This window comes from Pongo abelii, chromosome 13 (genome assembly GCF_028885655.2).
Source record: "Pongo abelii isolate AG06213 chromosome 13, NHGRI_mPonAbe1-v2.0_pri, whole genome shotgun sequence".
NCBI lineage: Eukaryota > Metazoa > Chordata > Mammalia > Primates > Hominidae > Pongo > Pongo abelii.
This window is the reverse complement of record NC_071998.2, coordinates 124,151,979-124,169,498: the sequence shown is the minus strand read 5'-3', so window position 1 is coordinate 124,169,498 and position 17,520 is coordinate 124,151,979. Positions and strand designations below refer to the sequence as shown.

Here is a 17,520-nt window from a genome sequence, read left to right as displayed (position 1 = left end):
AAGGTCTCCCTGGGGAAGGATACCCTGTTTTGAATGCTGGGGTGGGGGCTGGCACAGGTCCGTGCCTCATCTGTGGGCATCTCCCCTGCCTCCGGTGCCCGAAATGCTGTCTTTACAGCCTCATTAGCCTTTTCTCACTGCTCCCTGCTTCTGAACTCCAGCGGGAGGTGACCTGGTTTGATGTTCAGTAGCTTTGCCCTGCGGCTTCTTGGCATCCAGTGCCGCCCATGGTGCAGGTGGCCTCGTTGGAGACACTCACCCCATCTCCTCACTTCTTTGTTCACCAAATGCCAGGGGCACACCACAGGCCAGGGCCGTGCAGCTACATCTGGCCACTCCTGTGACCTATTTGATCACTACCTCTTTGGAGAGTCACAACAAAGTTGGTGTCACCAGAGTGCAGCTGCACAAATTACTCTCCACCAATTCGAGTCCTTTATAAGTCCCTGGGCACTGGGCCCCCGTGTGGCTGGATGCGTTTATCAAAGCCTGTGTCTGACATTCAGGTGCACCTAGCAGAAAGCCAGCGTGCACTTCTAGGAGACCAGCCTAGTTCTGGGGCTTCCGGTTGGGAGGCTCAGCCTGATTCAGTAGGAAAAGCCACCAGCCCTATAGAGAGTGCTATCATGTCCTGGGACCAGCCTCCCAACTGCAACACAGCCAGCCCTAGTTCAGCCTGGAAGGAAATGCAGACACCTGCACGTGTTTAGACGCCTGTGTTGAGAGGAATCCAGGGCGGTGCTCCAGGGTGGCTTCTGTGGACTTCACTACTCGTTCCCTGCCTTGGTGCCCAGGCCTGCCACGTAATTCTTTTCCCTGCCTCTTCGCCAGAGGCACAGAGGGCTTCCATGGTGCTGTGAAAGAGAAAAAGAGTTACTGTCGTTAAAAGAGTCAAAGCAGAGGAGCTGCAAGCGGGTTTCCTGTTCTCTAGGACCTGGGTTTATTATCCTCATATCCTCTCTTTCCAGCTCTGACCTATGTCCAAAGCAACCATCGTACTAATGCCCCGTTCACCCCGAGGGTGCTGCTGCTCGGGCCTGTGGGCAGTGGGAAAAGTCTGCAGGCCGCCCTCCTGGCCCAGAAATACAGGCTTGTCAACGGTGAGTGCCCCAGGCACTGGGCTGCTCAGCTTCGAGGAGGCCTTTCCCTGCCTCTTGCCGCTGCTACCCAGCTCTCATTTCATCGGGGGTGGCATGGCGGGGAAGAGTCAGTATCACTTCTCTTTCTGGCTGTTTGTTCTTAACCATTTTCTGTTAGTCAACCTTTGCAGGAATTTTTTTCCTCCCGAAGAATATTGCTGTAAAAACATTAACCACTAAAAACATGTCCACAGCCCAAAGAGACAGTCATCGTTTTATATATCCTTTGGAGCGGGGGGTTTGTCTGTGCTGTACACCAGGGGTGGCTCCCATCTCACCCCTGCCATCTCCCCTGAAGCCTCGGCTCCTGCATAGTAGGAATGTGCTGTTTATTTATTTTCTCCGGTTTCGTTTGGCGCCCCCAACCCAGGTCAGTGTGTTTACGGGCAGACAATTTCTGAACCAGAGGAAGACTTCTCGCTCTGCACAGTTTCAATAAATATTTTACCAGGAAGAGAGAAAATATTGAAATCAGCTCTCCAGGTCTTTCCCGGGGTGGTCCCAGGTGGTCTTGGATGCCAGCTTCTGTTCAGGAGGATAAAGGGGTGGGAATGAGGAAGAAACTGTAGCAGAGACACACTGCCAGGTTGAAGGGAGTTAAAAGCACTGCCCCCACGCACACCATGCTCCGCAAGCCTAAGTAGCCTCTACTGTATTTACTAAGGAAACGAGACCTGCACCCCCAAATATATGCATATGCATACAACCCTCCCAAATTATACAGGCATATCATATGAATATAGAGAGGGAATACAAACAAATATATGGACACACACAAATATATGTACAAATATATGTACTTTTTGTACATTTGTACGTATATTTGTGTATGCATACACATATACGTATATATATTTGTATATACATACAAATATACGTATATATATGTATGTACATACAAATATACGTATATATATGTACATACAAATATACGTATATATGTATATATGTTTGTACACACATACAAATATACATATATATGTATATATGTATATACATACAAATATACGTATATACGTATATATGTATATACATACAAATATACATATACATGTATATATATTTGCATATACATACAAATATACGTATATATGTATATACATACAAATATACGTATATACCACCTCAGAAGGATCAAGTTTTGAATAAAAATGCTTCTCAGTTAGGCCTCCTCCAGCTTACAATTCTAAAGCCACTGAGACCAGCAAGGAATCCATGACAAAAGTCACACCCCTAAAATGAAGATAGAGACCTGAAAAATTATTCTGCAAATTTGATTACTATGGAAAATTAACCAGGACATTTAGAATAAAAAATGCTTTTCCTTGAGTCCATTTTTAAAAATAAATTATTTCAATAATTCCTTCTCCTTTTGATTGTTCCTCTTAAGAGAATTATAAGACGAAATTTCCAGCAGTTTTAGGGATGGCTTCTTTGTTCCGATGACCAGCAGTCTACCTGTGGCGGCACCACTTGCTTACGTAAGCGTGTGCCCACATCGTTACGGGAAGGGACAGAGTGAACGTGGAGGGGCACTTGCGGTGGAGGGAGGGTCTGAAAACACAGCAGCAATACTTTAATGCAGTGCAGGGCTTTATGGAAATAATTGTCTCGGTGCTCTGTTTTATGATGCAGACACTCTCATTCAATAAAAGGTTTTTTTTTTATTTAAATTGCGTTCAACACACCAATCATGAAGAGATGAAATTACCCGCCTAGACTTTTCCAAAAATGAAAATAGAAAAGCTCATCATGGTTTTTGCTTGTTACCTAAGAGCCATGATGGGGCTTTTTTAGGTAATTAAGCATTTGGAGACTACCTCAGAAAGTTCACATTTCTCAAAGGTGTTCTTGATAAATACAAGATGTCATGAGCTTTAAGTAAACCCATTTAAGGGACCTAAGGCAGGTAGCCTTGAGATTTCTCTGCAAATGCCTGTCCGAACCGAGAGCTCCAGGCGCTGTCTGCTAGTCTGTGGCCATCCATTCGCCTGGTTCTAATCTTCACATCTGTGAATCTCTCAGCCAAAGGAAAATATCTCCAAACCAACAAAAACAGACACACAAACAGCCCCACACTCACTCCCACAAAGTTCATCAGAAGACCCCACTTAGGTGGGAGTATATATGGACACGACTTTCTGAAAGGCGAAAGCCACTGTTGGTTAAAGCACTAACTGCGCAAACCCTGTGACCCTGGGATTTAACTCCTAGGAGTTTATTCTGCTCCAGCACTCAGATATGCAGCGAGAGATGTGGCAGAAGCATAATAAGAAACAGAGGCAACCTCTAACTCTGTTAATAAGCAGGTTTGTGAAATAAGTTTTGATAAACCCATGTAATGGATTGCGAGGCAGCTGTTAAAAATAAACCTGTAAAGTGATTTGATGTCGTTGATACATGGCTAAATAAGGGAGGGGCAGAAAACAATTTGCTCAGCAGTATCCAGGGGGTGACCTCATTTTTGTTCAAAAAAGCGTGTTAGTTTATGCTCAGAAAAAACGTGAAGAAATATCCATACACCAAACTGCTTATCTCAGCAGAGCTGTGTATTATACAATTCAGATCTTTTTTTTTTTTTTTTTACAGTGAGCATGAATTCTTTCCTTCCTTCCTTCCTTTTTTTTTTTTTTTTTTTTTGGGTCTTGCTCTGTCACCCAGGCTGGAATGCAGTGGTGCAGTCATGGCTCACTGCAGCCTCCAACTCAAGTGATCCTCCCGCCTCAGCCTCCCAAGTAGCTGGGACTACAGGTGTATGCCGCCATGCTCAGCTAATTTTTTTTTGTAAAGACGGGAATCTCTCTATGTTGCCCAGTCTGGTCTCAAATTCTTGGCCTGAAGCAATCCTCCCACCTCAGCCTCTGGTTTCTTTTTTGACTTGTGTACTATTTAGAATACACTTTGCTTAATTCCCACATATTTGGGGATTTTCCTGATTGCTTTATATTCTTGATTTCTAATTTAATTCTATTGTGGTAAAAGAACATACCCTATGTGATTTTGATCTTTTGAAATTTGCATATATGGTCTATACTGGTGAATTCCAAGTGTACTTAAAAAATAGGTATTCTGCATTGTTGGATATAGTGTTCTATAATGTCGATTAGGATAAGATGTTTGAAATTTTTAATCAAATTTTGAAATTCATCTATGTCCTTAATGATTCTCACTCTACTTATTATGTCAGTTATTGAGAGAGGTGTGTTAAACTCTCCCAACTCTTTTATTTTTAATTTTTTACAATCATCCGGCCCAACACTTAAAAAATCTCCCAACTCTGAATTGTGGATTTGTCTGTTCTCTGCAAGTTTTTGCTTCATGTAATTTGTTATTAAGTGCATACTGTCACACCTCAGTATCCATGGGGGATTGGTTCCAGGACCTCCCTTGGATACCGAAATCCGAGGATGTTCAAGTCTCTGATACAAAATGGCATAGTATTTGCATATAACCTACGTACATTCTCCTATACACTTTAAATCATCTCTAGATTACTTATAATACCTAATATAATGTAAATGCTGTGCAACAGTTGTTATACTGTATTGTTTAGGGAATACTGACAAGGAAAAAAGACTACATGTTCAGTGCAGATGTAATTTTTACCCCAAATATTTTCAATCTGTGGTTGATTGAATCCATGAGTGTAGAAACTATGGATACGGAGGGCTGACTGTATACAGTAAGGATAGTTATATTGTATTGGTGAAATGACCCTTTTATTGCTAGGAAATGTTGCTTTTCCTCTCTAGCAATACTCATTTTCTTGAAGTCTACTTTGTCTGATGTTAATGAAGTTTCTCTGACTTTCTTATGATTCGTGTCTGTATAATATACCTTCTATTCTTTTTCTTTTAAACTATCTGTGTCTTATAGTCTAAATATGTGTCTTGTAAACAGCATATAGTTGGGTCTCACTTTTTTTTTTTTTTAAGAGATGGGGTCTTGCTCTGTTGCCCTGGCTGGAGTACAGTGGTGCAATCATAGCTCATTGCACCTTCAAACTCCTGGGCTCAAGTGAACCTCCCACCTCGGCCTCCCACTGAAGTTACAGGCATGAGCCCTCACGCCTGGCCTGTTTTTTTGTTTTGTTTTGTTTGCTACTTGTGTCATCTGTTCTTTGTTCCTCCTTTCCTGCCATCTTTTGGATTAACCAAATATTTTTTAGTAATCCATTTTCTTTCTTCTATTTCCTTTTTAGCCATATCTTTTTGCTTTATTTTGTTAGTGGTTGCTCTAGGGATTAAATATGCATCTTTTGCTTGTCACAGCCTATTTTGAGTGAATATTACACCTCACCATGTATGATATCAGAGCCTTGCAGCAGTAGATTTTTCCATTTACCTTACTTCTTTACAGTTGACATACATTTTACTTCTGCGTATGTTATAAACCCTACAATATATTGTAATTATTTTTGTTTTAAATAGTCATTCATCTTTTAAAGAAGTGAAGATATAAGGGGGGAAAGACTTTTATATGTACCCACCTATTAGTACTCTTCACTCCTTGGTTTAGATCCAGATTTCCATCTGGTATCATTTTCTCTCAGCCTGAAGAACTTCCTTTAACATCTCTTGTAGTGAAAGCGTGCTGGTGACAAATTTTCTCAGCTTTCATACGCCTGAAAATGACATGATTTCATCTTCATTTTTGAAGGATGTTTTGGCTGCATATAGAAATCTATGTTGACAGTTTCTTTCTCTTAACACTTTAAAGATGTCATTCTATTGTCTTCTGGCTTGCACTTCTTCTGATGAGATCTCAGAGGTTATTTTTACCATTGTTGCCCTACATATGAAGCACTCCCCCTGCCCTCAGCTGCTGTTAATATTTTCTCTTTAGCTTTCAGCAATTTGACTATGATGTATCGAGGTGTGACTTACTTTGTGTTTGTTCTGCTTGGATCTCAGAGATTCTTGGGTGTGTGGGTTGAAATTTTTAATCAAATTTTGAAATTCTCCTGTCATTATCTTCTGAAATCTTTTTTCTGCCTGCCTCTCTTCTTTCTGGAACTACAGTTCCACATATGTTAGACTGTCTGGTATTGTCCTCCATGTCTCCTAGATTTGGTTCTTTTCTTCCAGTCCTTTCCCATCCCCCTCTTTGCTGCAGTTTGGCTACTTCCTATTGCTCTGTTCCTGTCTTTAAATTCACTGATAGCGGCACACCTAGTGATTTGTTTCATTTAAGATACTGTATTTTCCAGGTCCAGAATTTCCATCTGGTTCTTTTTCACAGTTTTCCTTTCTCTGCTGAGATTCTCCATCTGTTCACTCATTTTAACTATCTTTTCCTTTAAGGTTTTAAGTATACTCATAATAGCTGTTTTAAAGTCCTGGTGTGCTGATTCTGACATCTGTGTCATCCCCTGATCTGATTCTGTGGCCTGTTTTCTCTCCTCATAGGAGTCACATTTTCCTGCTTTTTTGCATGTCAAGGAGCTTTTGATTAAATGCTAGACATTGTGTTTCTCACATTTTTGAAGGTCTGGATTGTGTCATCATTCTGCTTTAAGAGTATTGAGTTTGGAGGATTAACTCCATCCCATTGAAGCTTATTTTCAGGCTTTGTTAAGTGGGACTAGAGTGTTCTTATTCTAGGGCTAGAGTATCCCTGCAGCTAAGGTCTGCCCTTTCTGGAATCTCAGCTGAATGTCCGGGGTGTTCAGCAAGGTCTCTCACTTTGGTTGTCAGAATGCCAGCATATCCTAGCCCTGTGTGAATTTCCATTCAGTTCACAGCTTCCCAGTAGCTTTTCTCTACCAGGCCTCTGGAGTCTCACCCTGCACATGTGCGGCTTCATATTGGCCAAAGGCTCAGTGAACCCCTATGAGATTTCTGGAACTCCTTCTGTGCACAGCTGCCTCCTCTGCCTTACCCTGTTCTACAAATTCTGGCTGTCTCAGAGCTCCAGTCTTTGTTGCTTCCACCCAGTGAGACTGCTGATCTGTTTGGGCTCCACTTCTCGTGTGCCATGATTTGAGAAGTGCCCATAGGTAGAAATCCAGGATGAATATGGGACTCATCTTGTGTGTTTCCTGCCTCTCAAGGATTACATACCTGTCCCTCTGTTGTCCAATGACTCTAAAGAATTGCTTCATAGATTTTGTTCAGTTTCACAGCTTTCTCTAAGAGAAGTTAAAGATGATACCTGTTACTCCTTCGTGGCTGGAACTGGAAGCTAAGCATGGGTTTGATGTCACACAGGCCTGGGTTTGGACCCCAGCTCTGCCCCTTAATGGCTCTGTGACCTAACACAGGTTATTTCATCTCTTTGAGCCTCAGTGTCTTTACCTAAGAAACAACAGGTTATTGTGAGGACCAAATAAAACAAAGCACACTTAGCACAGTGCTTGGCACATAGAATTGTCTCAGTTCTCAGCAGCTTTTTTTTCTTTTTTTTTTTTTTGATACAAAGTCTCGCTCTGTCACCCAGGCTGGAGTGTAGTGGTGCAATCTCTGCTCACTACAACCTCCGCCTCCTGGGCTCAAGCGATTCTCCTGCCTCAGTCTCCCAAGTAGCTGGGATTATAGGCTTCCACCACCACGCTGGGCTAATTTTTGTATTTTTAGTAGAGACGGGGTTTCACCATATTGGCCAGGCTGGTTTCGAGCTCCTGACCTCGAATGATCCTCCCGCCTTGGCCTCCCAAAGTGCTGGGATTACAGGCATGAGCCACTGCGCCCAGCTCCCAGTAGCCTTTATTCTCACTTATATGTCCTTTGCTGGTGAGGCTGCCAACCACATTGGATTAAATGACAACTGTCATTTACATAGTGAATTAAGCATATCATTATTGAGGAATAAATCCTTGGTGATGGTAATTTTGTTAAACATTCATGCTATCCAGTTAACTGTAGGATGTTTTTTGGTCTCCTTAGTATAGGCGGAAAACTTCTTGGCCCTAAAGGTAAGAAAGCCAAAAGCGTGCAATGAACAATTCATGAAAATATAGCTTAAATCTTCTGGCTTTGGCTAGGAAGGGCTTTCACAGCCAAGGAGAAGGTAGCCTGTGTTTATTCATTCACGCTTGTTGCCTAGCACCTCCTATGTGCCGACCCTGGCTCAGGGCTGGAGACACAGTGGGGCCAGAGGGAGGTTCCTGCCCAAGGCGAGCAGGTGTCCAGAGGGGCGCAGCTGCCACTGGCCAGGTGACTGCAGCGTGGTACCTTTTTTTCCTTTTTCTTTTTCTTTTTGTTTTTGAGATGGAGTCTTTTTCTGTCGCCCAGACTGGAGTGCAGTGACGCGATCTTGGCTCGCTGCAACCTCCGCCTCCCAGGTTCAAGCGATTCTCCTGCCTCAGCCTCCCCAGTAGCTGGGATGACAGGTATACACCACCACACCTGGCTAATTTTTACATTTTTAGTAGAGACAGATTTTTACCATGTTGGCCAGGCTGGTCTTAATCTCCTGATCTTAAGTGATCCTCCCGCCTCAGCCAAAGTGCTGGGATTACAGCCATGTGGTGCCTTTTAATGATGAGTCAGCCCACTTGGAATATGAATCCATCCTATTGTGTGGTCCCACCATCCCATGGAGATGCCCTGCCAGCTGGAAGGGCTGTGGAAGCAACACGCTGCACCCCCTCTGCGTGTAACAAGGGTGCAAATGTGGACGCACACTTGAGGCACATCACCCAGAGATGAGCAGCCCCCAACCAGAACGCTGATCCTCCGCAGCGACCCGGAGGGTGCCGAGTTCTGCGCAGCAATTCCAGGTGCAGCGAGGCCCTGCAGGGCTCCTCCGTGGGCAACATCCTCGTTAGTGTCTTCCCCGCGCCGTCCATTTTTAATGTGTTCTTTGCCAAATGCATTCCTTTTCATTCCACCTCTCCCTCTTCTTTATTTCCCGGCTCCTTTTTGATATTTACTTTTACTTGGACACATACCCACACACAGAAAAACCCTTTTATGCTTTTTTCAGTGACCTTTTTTTTTCCCACAGCAGGCAGCACTGGGGGTTCTTTTTTTCTCATCCTTCCTCCTATTTAAAATTTAATGGGTGCCTTTCTGTTCCCCTCTCCTTCAGTCTGCTGTGGGCAACTGCTGAAAGAGGCTGTGGCAGACAGGACCACGTTTGGCGAGCGCATTCAGCCCTTCTTTGAAAAGGAGATGGCAGGTAGGCCACGTTCCCACTAACTGTCACGACCTTACAGGCTCCGGAGAGAACTTTCCCTTTGTGTGGCTCTCTGAACATTCAGGGGCTCAAAATTGGGGAGAACAGCCGGGAAATGGAAATTGGGTTTTCTTGTAAGCAAAGGCTCTGTTGCCTGTTTCCGGTAAGGCCTCTTGGTGTCCGAGCCTGATCCCCAGTGAGGTAAGTTTGTGGATGTGGGGGGGTTATCCCTGATGGTTTAGGATGTTCCTATTTCTCAAGACTGTTGGCTTTTCATAACTGGTACCACTTAAAATTGAGAGCCAGGAGAGGCCACAGACCTCCCCACATCCTTTTCTTTCTTTTTTTTTTTTTTGAGACAGGGTATCAATCTGTCACTCAGACTGGAGTGCAGTGGTGCAGTCTCAGCTCACTACAGCCTCAACCTCCTGGGCTCAGGTGATCCTCCCACCTCAGCCTCCCAAGTAGCTGGGACTACAGGTGCATGCCACCATGCCTGGCTAATTTTTTGTATTCTTTGTAGAGATGGGATTTCTCCATGTTGCCCAGGCTGATCTTGAACTCCTGGGCTCAAGTGATCCTCCTGTTTCAGCCTCCCAAAATGCTGAGATTACAGGCGTGAGCCACCCCTTCCTGCCCCCACATCCTTTATTATTTGGTATATAAAAATACTGTGGGCAAATATTCCAATTTAATAAGCACTCAGAAGCCAGAAGGTTCAGACAGCTTTGCAGATGTGAGTGTTGATCGGCATTGGTCCTCAGCAGTTGGATGCTCGCCTGTTTGACAGGCGAAGCAGGACCAGATCCTCTTTCCAGGTGCCCTCTGTGATCCACAGTCTGAAAGCATTCCTAGGATCTGACCCCCGGTAAAGGAATTTGGGAGCATTCTAGTCAGGCTTCCTGAGTCCACGAAGGAGCCACAGAGAAGGGACTGAGCTGCTGAGGTCACACAGCCAGCTGGCGGCTGGGCTCCTGGAGATCCTGCGTCTGTGTCTTCCCTGGGGCCGTGAATTTCCCACTCATGCACCCACACCTTCCTCCCCTGCACGTGCTGCAGCTCCTCCCAGCAGTCAGTGCACATCCACTTGTCAAGTCTGTTGTGAACACGGGCTTATTGTGAAGAAAATGAATTCCAGAAGCAGCTGCCATTATAGTAAGCAGTGCGGGCATTGGCTAGGAATCTCCTGGTGGAAGCTTGTGGCCTTCTCCTACCACTTTCTAGATGGAGCAGGTTGATGAGGAGGAAGCATATGAAAACAGGCTCTGTCCTCCCAGCCATCCTCTGCTTGGGCCTCCCGGGGAGATGTCCTGGCCAGCCCTCCCCAGTCCCTCCTTAAGATGTCCTAGTCCGCGGGGTGGAGTTCAAGTGTGTGGAGTAGGAGCCATCAGACGCAATGATCTGTGTAGGTGCAGGGCAGTGAGTGGGTCTGGTCCTGGGTGTCTGCGCTGGTCCACAGAATGAGGTGGAGGTAGGAGGCACCAGGGAGGGTGAAAACCAGCACGAGCTCTTATGCTTCCCAGTCTGGTTCAGATTCCAGCACTGCCCCCACCAGCCATGTGGCACCAATAAACCACCCTGACCTTCTCGAAGCCCCAGGCTTCCCAGTGACAGGATGGAGGTAGAGGTCCCTTCCTGCAAGGTTGTCCTGAGGAGCAGCCCTCATCTGCATGCACAGGGTCTGGGAGGCTACAGGGCAGCTGCTGCTCTTCAACTCCACCTAGCGGCCGGGTGCGGTGGCTCACCTGTCATCCCAGTGGGTGCGGTGGCTCACCCCTGTCATCCCAGCACTTTGGAAGGCCGAGGCGGGTGGATGTTTTCAGCTCAAGAGTTCGAGACCAGCCTGGCCAACATGGCAAAACCCCATCTCTACTAAAAATACAAAAAAAAAAAAATTAGCCGGGTGTGGCGGTGGGCGCCTGTAGTCCCAGCTACTCAGGAGGTTGAAGCAGGAGAATCACTTGAACCCAGGAGGCAGAGGTTGCCGTGAGCCAAGATTGCACCACTACACTCTAGCCTGAGTGACAGAGTGAGACTCAGTCTCAAAAAAAAAAAAGCCACAGCAGCAAGCAGCAGCAATGGCGAAGTACCTGTTGCATCCTCAAGCATAATTTCTCTCCAAATTCCCATTTACTGGGGTGGGGATTAGCACCCTAAAGATTTGTTTTAAAAAAATGAGTGAATGTGATACCAAATTAACCTAATGTATATAGTTTCAAGTGTTGCTGGTAGTATTCCATAGTATGTCTGGAAGATAATTTAATTCCCCACTAACAAGCACAGTGGTTCAGAAACAGAGACAATGGCCAAGCAGATGAGGTAGTGCCTATCGGCCAACACCAGGGAAGGGTCTGCAGGAATTCTTTGACTCTTCTTGCAGCTTCCTTGTCCATTTGAATTTTTTTCAAAATATAAAATTACAAAAATAAATATTTAGGTGGTTTCCAGATTTGCAGTCCTTCAATAATACTAAAATGCACACTCTTGTATGGAGAAACATCCCTGGTGATCTTATTAGGATACACTGAGGCCTGAGTCAGCGGTGATGCCCATGAACAGTGGCAGTGGTGGTGCTGTACTGCCATACGCTCCCACCATCAGTGTGCGAATGCTCATTCCCTGCCTGTCTTTGCCATCTCTGGGTACTGCCAGTGTATTTGTCTTCTGCTGCTTCGTAACAAATGTCATGGTTTAGAACAACACAGATTTATCTTGCAGTTCTGTAGGTCAGAAGTCCTGAAATCCAGGTGTTAGTAGGGCTGTGCTCCTTCCTGGGGCACTTGGGAGGATTTACTTCCCTGCCTTTTCCAGCTTCTGGGGGCCATCCCCATGCCTTGGCTCATGGTCCCTTCCTCTGTCTTCAAAGCCAGCAGAGTAGCATTTGCCAATCTGTCTCTCTGTCTGACCTCTGCTTCTGCTATCACACCTCCCTCTCTGACTCTGACCCTCTTACCTCCTTCTTATAAGGACCCTTGGGATGACCCAGAACAATCCAGGATCATCTCTTCATCTCCAGATCCTTAATTTAGTCCCATTTGCAGAGCTCTTTTTGCCATATCAGGGAACATATTCACAGGTGCCAGTGATGAGGATGTGGACATCTTTTTGGGAGGTATTATTCTGCCTACCATGGCCAGCCATTTGAATCTGTGCCACTTTGTTATGTGACAGAAGATGTATTTATTTTTAATTGTGGTCTTTTGATTGTCGGTGAGGTTGGTAAAGTTGAACATATTTTCATAAGATAATTGGTCACGTGTGTTTTATCTTTGTGAACCACCTCTCTATAGCCCTGGCCTATTAACTGTTTTTCCCTTTGCCCATTTTCCAATTAAGCTATTTTTTGTCCTAATTGGTTTGTCAGTGCTCTTTGCATATTAGGGTTGTTTACGTTTTTCCATTAATTTTTCTTTATACTTACATTCTATATTTTATCTCTGTTTCAAGTCACATTATAATTTTGTAGTTTTAGCAATTGCTTGGAAAGAGAACAGTGACTCATCGCAGCCCTTTAGTTCTCAGGCATTGTGGGATGTCACGGTCGCTGAGAAGGTCATATGAGGATGTTGGTTTTTTATGAGGTCATGGAGCACTCGGCCTTCTGGTTTCCTCACCTCCTGTCTCCTCACCATTTGACAGCACAGTCTTATCTTCTTCGTCTTATAGGGAATTGGGCATTTACAGATCCTTAATTAATCATCAGATATGGGCACCATTTTACTGACTTATTCAAACTGTATCTTTTGAGTAAATGGGACCTATTGTTACTTCCTCTTCGAGAGACAGAAATGAATTTGCTTGAATCAAAACACATCAACTTTGTACAGAGCCGGCTTAATTCATCCACCACTAAAAGCAAACCCAAGAGTCCTTTCAAAGGTGGTCCAGGCACAGAGTCGTTTTTGTGTTTGTTTTTTGTATTTGGGGGATGCAAAGGAGGCTGATGGCACAATTCCCAATTTTCTATAAAGTTAGTGAGACCCGGATCACTTCGATCTTCAATGTTTCATGCTAAATTTTTTCTTCCACAGCTTTTTGTTTATTTAGACTATGTACCTCTATACTTTCACTCTTCCTACAAAATTAAAGACACAACAACAACCAATATCATATCTCCCGAACGGAAGCAATAAATTCTGTCATTTCACTAATCCTGATCTCACAGGGATAACAAAGAATGCATTTACATTCATAACCACTAACAGGGTCTCATTAGTGGGCTGCGGAGAAGCTGCCGAGAAAACCAAAGCGCTCGGCTCGCAGAGCAGGAGTGCTGGAACCACCCAGGTCTGGCAGGGGCCCACTTCACCGCCAGCTGAAATAGGAAGAAAATTTAAATGATTCTCGACAGAATTTGGTTTTGAAGGGAAGGTCAGTCTGAACAGGAAAACTCTGCCTAGCCGACCACAGCCTGCTTATTTATGAATAAGCCCAGCTGGCTGAGGCCCCCTCCTTCCTGAATTGAGCATTGGTGACATCTGTGACTCAGGGGTCCCCTAGCCTGCAGGTATACCCCACTGTTTGGGCTTGAGGGGTGGTGATTAACCACATCCCTTCCCCACACCCTGAGTTCTGAACCCGATAGGAGACAGACCTCAGAGTTTGCTGAGAGCATAGAATGGATAATGTGGCTGAGAACCCAGGTCACAGTTGGGCTTAACATGCCCCTCTGAGGCCAGGCCTGGAGGCAAGCCACCCATTGTATGGCCATACCCCAGTGGTGGGGACAGGGAGACGGGCCCCCACACTTGCCCCAGGAAGAGCCCTGACTGAGTGGAGGCAGACGTGGAAGGAAATTCCTCTGCACTGTGGGCCAGGGCCAGCCAGCGGGAGGCTGGGAGAGCCGGAGGGACTCGGCCTGTCTTGGAGAGACTCCCCGCTCTGGAGAAGAGGGAGGCCACAGGGTGAAGGGGAACAGTGGAATTCAGCTTCCCAACACTGCCCTGCAACAAGAAGGGCCCTCCTGAAACTGGAGGACATGCTGCTGTATCCCCTGAGGCTTTCAGAACTTCCAGAAGAGGAGCCGCTGGTTGGTTGCTCCCCCATATACCTTTGGGGAGTCCTTGGAGACATCCCAGATTCCCCTCTTCAATCCTAGGTCTGTTTCAGATATCTCTGTCCTGGGTGCCAGTAGCATTCCTGGGAACATAGGAAATCACCCAGTCACTCCCCTGCCTGTTAGGAGTTTTCATCTGTAAGGTTCAGGAGCTCAGCAAGTGAGATTACTGTAAAGACATGGAGACCTCATCGCCATGGGGCAGAGGCCCCTAGCATCTCTGAGCTTGCAGGTGTCACTGCCAGAACACCCTACCATCTAGCCACCCAGTGCAGAAAGCCCATCCCCACCACTCCCCAAGCCAGGCACTATAGACTCTTCCTGGGTACCCCCTCATTGCCCTTGTGGGTACTGGACCTCCTTCCCTGGGGACTCCGCCCTGCCTGTGCTCCCGGCTGCTGGCCTTCTGCTGGTCTTTCACTGGGACCCGTGCCATTGCAGACTTGTGCTTTCTCTCCACTCACCTTGGAGCTGTGTGCCCCAGAGGTGTGCACTTTTGTTATTGTGCATCCCTGCCACCCTCACAGTCACCGTCACCACCATCACCAGCTCAGCCAAATAGATCCAGATGTCATCTTTTTCCCGTGGAGCCTCTTGCTCTTATCCCCACTCCAGGCCTCATGATGTTATGTCCCAGCCATGACCTCTGCAGACTTAGTTATGTTCTTTTTTTGTCCTCACAGGTGCTGCCAACACCTCCTTCTTTCGAATCAGCAGCAAAATTAATAACTGTGCTGTTTTCCCATCTTTCCACATTTACTGGGCAAAGGACCCCAGGGCCCCATCTTAGCGCATCTTCAGTCCCTTGATCCCAGGCTCTTGGTGATGGCACTGTGGACAGAGGACTGGAGAGATGCTTATTCTGTGCCTGGACTTTGAAATATATAGGTCTGACCTCCTAAACTCGTTCCGACTTGAGCTGCAGTGAACAGAACAAATTTATTCCCCAGGGCTCCGCACATGGCGTTCTTTATGCAGGCAACCTCCATTAAAGTCACCAGGAGTTTGCTCTGCATACGATAAACAGGGTCGAGCTTAAATCATGCAGCCTTAGTTGCCAGGGAGCTCCTGTCACTTTTACACTAGTACAAAACAAGTAAAAACGATTCTGGGCTTTTGGAAAAATGAGTTCTCAGCTGTTTCTGTATCATTTAAAATGAGATGGTTGCCGCTGACGGACTCTATTGCCACCGTGTGCTACGGCATGTGTACAGATGTCCTCTTTCCTCTCTGAACTCAAGCAAAGGCGCTGCTAGATCTCAGTTCTCTGCTTAAATCAGCGGTAGCTCACAGTGGCCACCACCGCCAAATGATGTCCTCAGCTCCTTCCCCATAGCTCCATTCCTACCAAAGGGTGTTTGAAATTTCTGAATTCTGGAGGCCCAGAGCTTCCTAAGGAAATTGGCCATAATTCTGTCTTTGTCTCTTGGAATGTCGCTTCCCGATTTTCACTTAATATAAAATGAGCCCTGCTCATGGGCCTCACTCTGTTGTTCCAACTCACCCAACATAAAGAAGTCTGAAGTCTGCACTGCTTTATTTTTAGCCTTTCTCATGAGAATTTTAGCCATAAATTAGGGTCCAGGGACTGTTGATGGTGGATATAACCTACTTCCAGGTTGCCGGGCCTAATTAATGATACAACGCCGGCTCTTCAGCCAGAAGGCTTGGCTTCTGCCCTGGCCCAGGGAACTGTTCTCGTTCTCATGTGTTGCTTGGACTTCCTCTGGAGGGTGGTTATCCAGGGAGGAGATGAAAGACAGCCAAAGGCGGATCTTGTCCTTGCTGGTTTATGTCTTTGCTCTAAATGCATGAGATGCTCATCTCAGCCTGTCCACGGCGCACTCGGAACGTGCTGGAACTGCATGGTCAGGAGCCCGCCAGCCATGCCATGTCCCCAGCAGTGGGGCTTCTGAGCTAGACTCTAGCTTTTCACATCTCCTGTCTCTGCATACACTCTGCGACACCTGCCCAACTGGCTCGTCGGCCCAGTTACAATGAGCTCCTGACTGGCAGCTGCCCCTGTGGCCCCGCCCCACCAGCATCTCCCAACAGCTAAAACAGTTCAGTTGTAGGAAGGCCCACATTCCTTGGCACATAACAGACATACTCCTATCTTATTGTCGGGAGAGAAGACAGCTATTTAATTGGTAATGACTTTCCACTAAAAGCGGAAGTCCTGGTATGTAGAAAAGGTGATGTGGAAGACAGATCATTATCGAGTTGTTACCTGTGCCCCTCCCACACATCCCTACATTTCCTAAACATTTCTGTCTGGGAAAGGTCCCTCATGGCCTAATAGAACCCAAGAAAAGGCGGGAGATTTGAGAGAGTCAAGAAGCTAATTTGCACCCTTTCTGGTAATGAGACCTCACCCTAGCAAATGCAGCCATCGTAATACAAACAAGCCAAACCAGCCCCCAATTGGGATGATGATGTGTTTTCAAGAGCCTTCCGTGAGTCCAGATCCCAGGAGGTGTGGATCAGAGCTCAGCCAAAGTGCTGCATTTTTAAGGGGGAATTAATATTCTCATCACTAAATGCACACTAAAGATCGACAATAGACCAGTTTTTCTCTTTTGTTAAAAACTTGCAGAGTTGCTGAGTTGAAAGACAAAGTAAATCTCCCCATCTGAGGAGGTAAGCGGAATGCTATTTCTTGTTTTTAGCAGAGCAGCCGCGGCAAGCTGCAAGCTGTCTTCCCGTGGAGGGGAGACCCTGAGGGACCCTCTGCCCGTTTCCAGCAAGCCTTTGCATGCGATGTGTTTGTACTCGCTGAAGACAGCGCATGACTCTCTAAATAATTTACAAGTTGATTAATAGACTCACAGGGGTATAATTAGAAGAGGGAGAGACAGTGGGTACAGTAACCGGTACAGTGCTTGGGGGAACAGGAGCCTTTATTTTTTTAAAGAAACTTTCTAGGGTGCTGGGCGTTTGAAGATAAGTTGGGAAGAGCTCAGTGCCTCTTCTCTTTTGAAGTGGAAATAGGACAGTTTGAATCCGTCGAGTTTAATTTTTCACAAGCTTTAGGGGCCCCGCAGTGCAACTCCCTTTTTATTATTGAAAAAACTCTACATTTTTCTTTCATTTTTCTACACACACACACACACACACACACACACACACACACACACACACACGCCAAGCAGTAAGTAATAAACACATTAATTTACTCTTATTCTATGTGGATTTCCTTCGTGTTGC

General features: G+C 45.8%; 1 protein-coding gene and 1 long non-coding RNA gene across 9 annotated transcripts in view; one reads left to right on the top strand and one right to left on the bottom strand.

Moving 5' to 3' along the window:
- The window catches only part of AK8 (adenylate kinase 8), a 157,701-nt gene that overhangs the window by 53,999 nt on the left and 86,182 nt on the right, over positions 1–17,520 (top strand). For all 8 annotated transcript variants that reach the window (XM_054520770.2, XM_054520773.2, XM_054520768.2 and 5 more), the window contains 2 exons: positions 969–1,100; positions 9,171–9,260. In XM_054520770.2, the coding sequence (XP_054376745.2) occupies positions 969–1,100; positions 9,171–9,260 (222 nt within the window). The remainder of the gene's footprint in view (positions 1–968; positions 1,101–9,170; positions 9,261–17,520) is intronic.
- LOC129048036 (uncharacterized) lies at positions 646–7,300 on the bottom strand. Its single transcript, XR_008510036.2, has 3 exons — positions 7,202–7,300; positions 5,629–5,763; positions 646–854 (listed from the first exon to the last, which is right to left on the bottom strand). It is a non-coding gene; the product is annotated as an uncharacterized LOC129048036 (long non-coding RNA).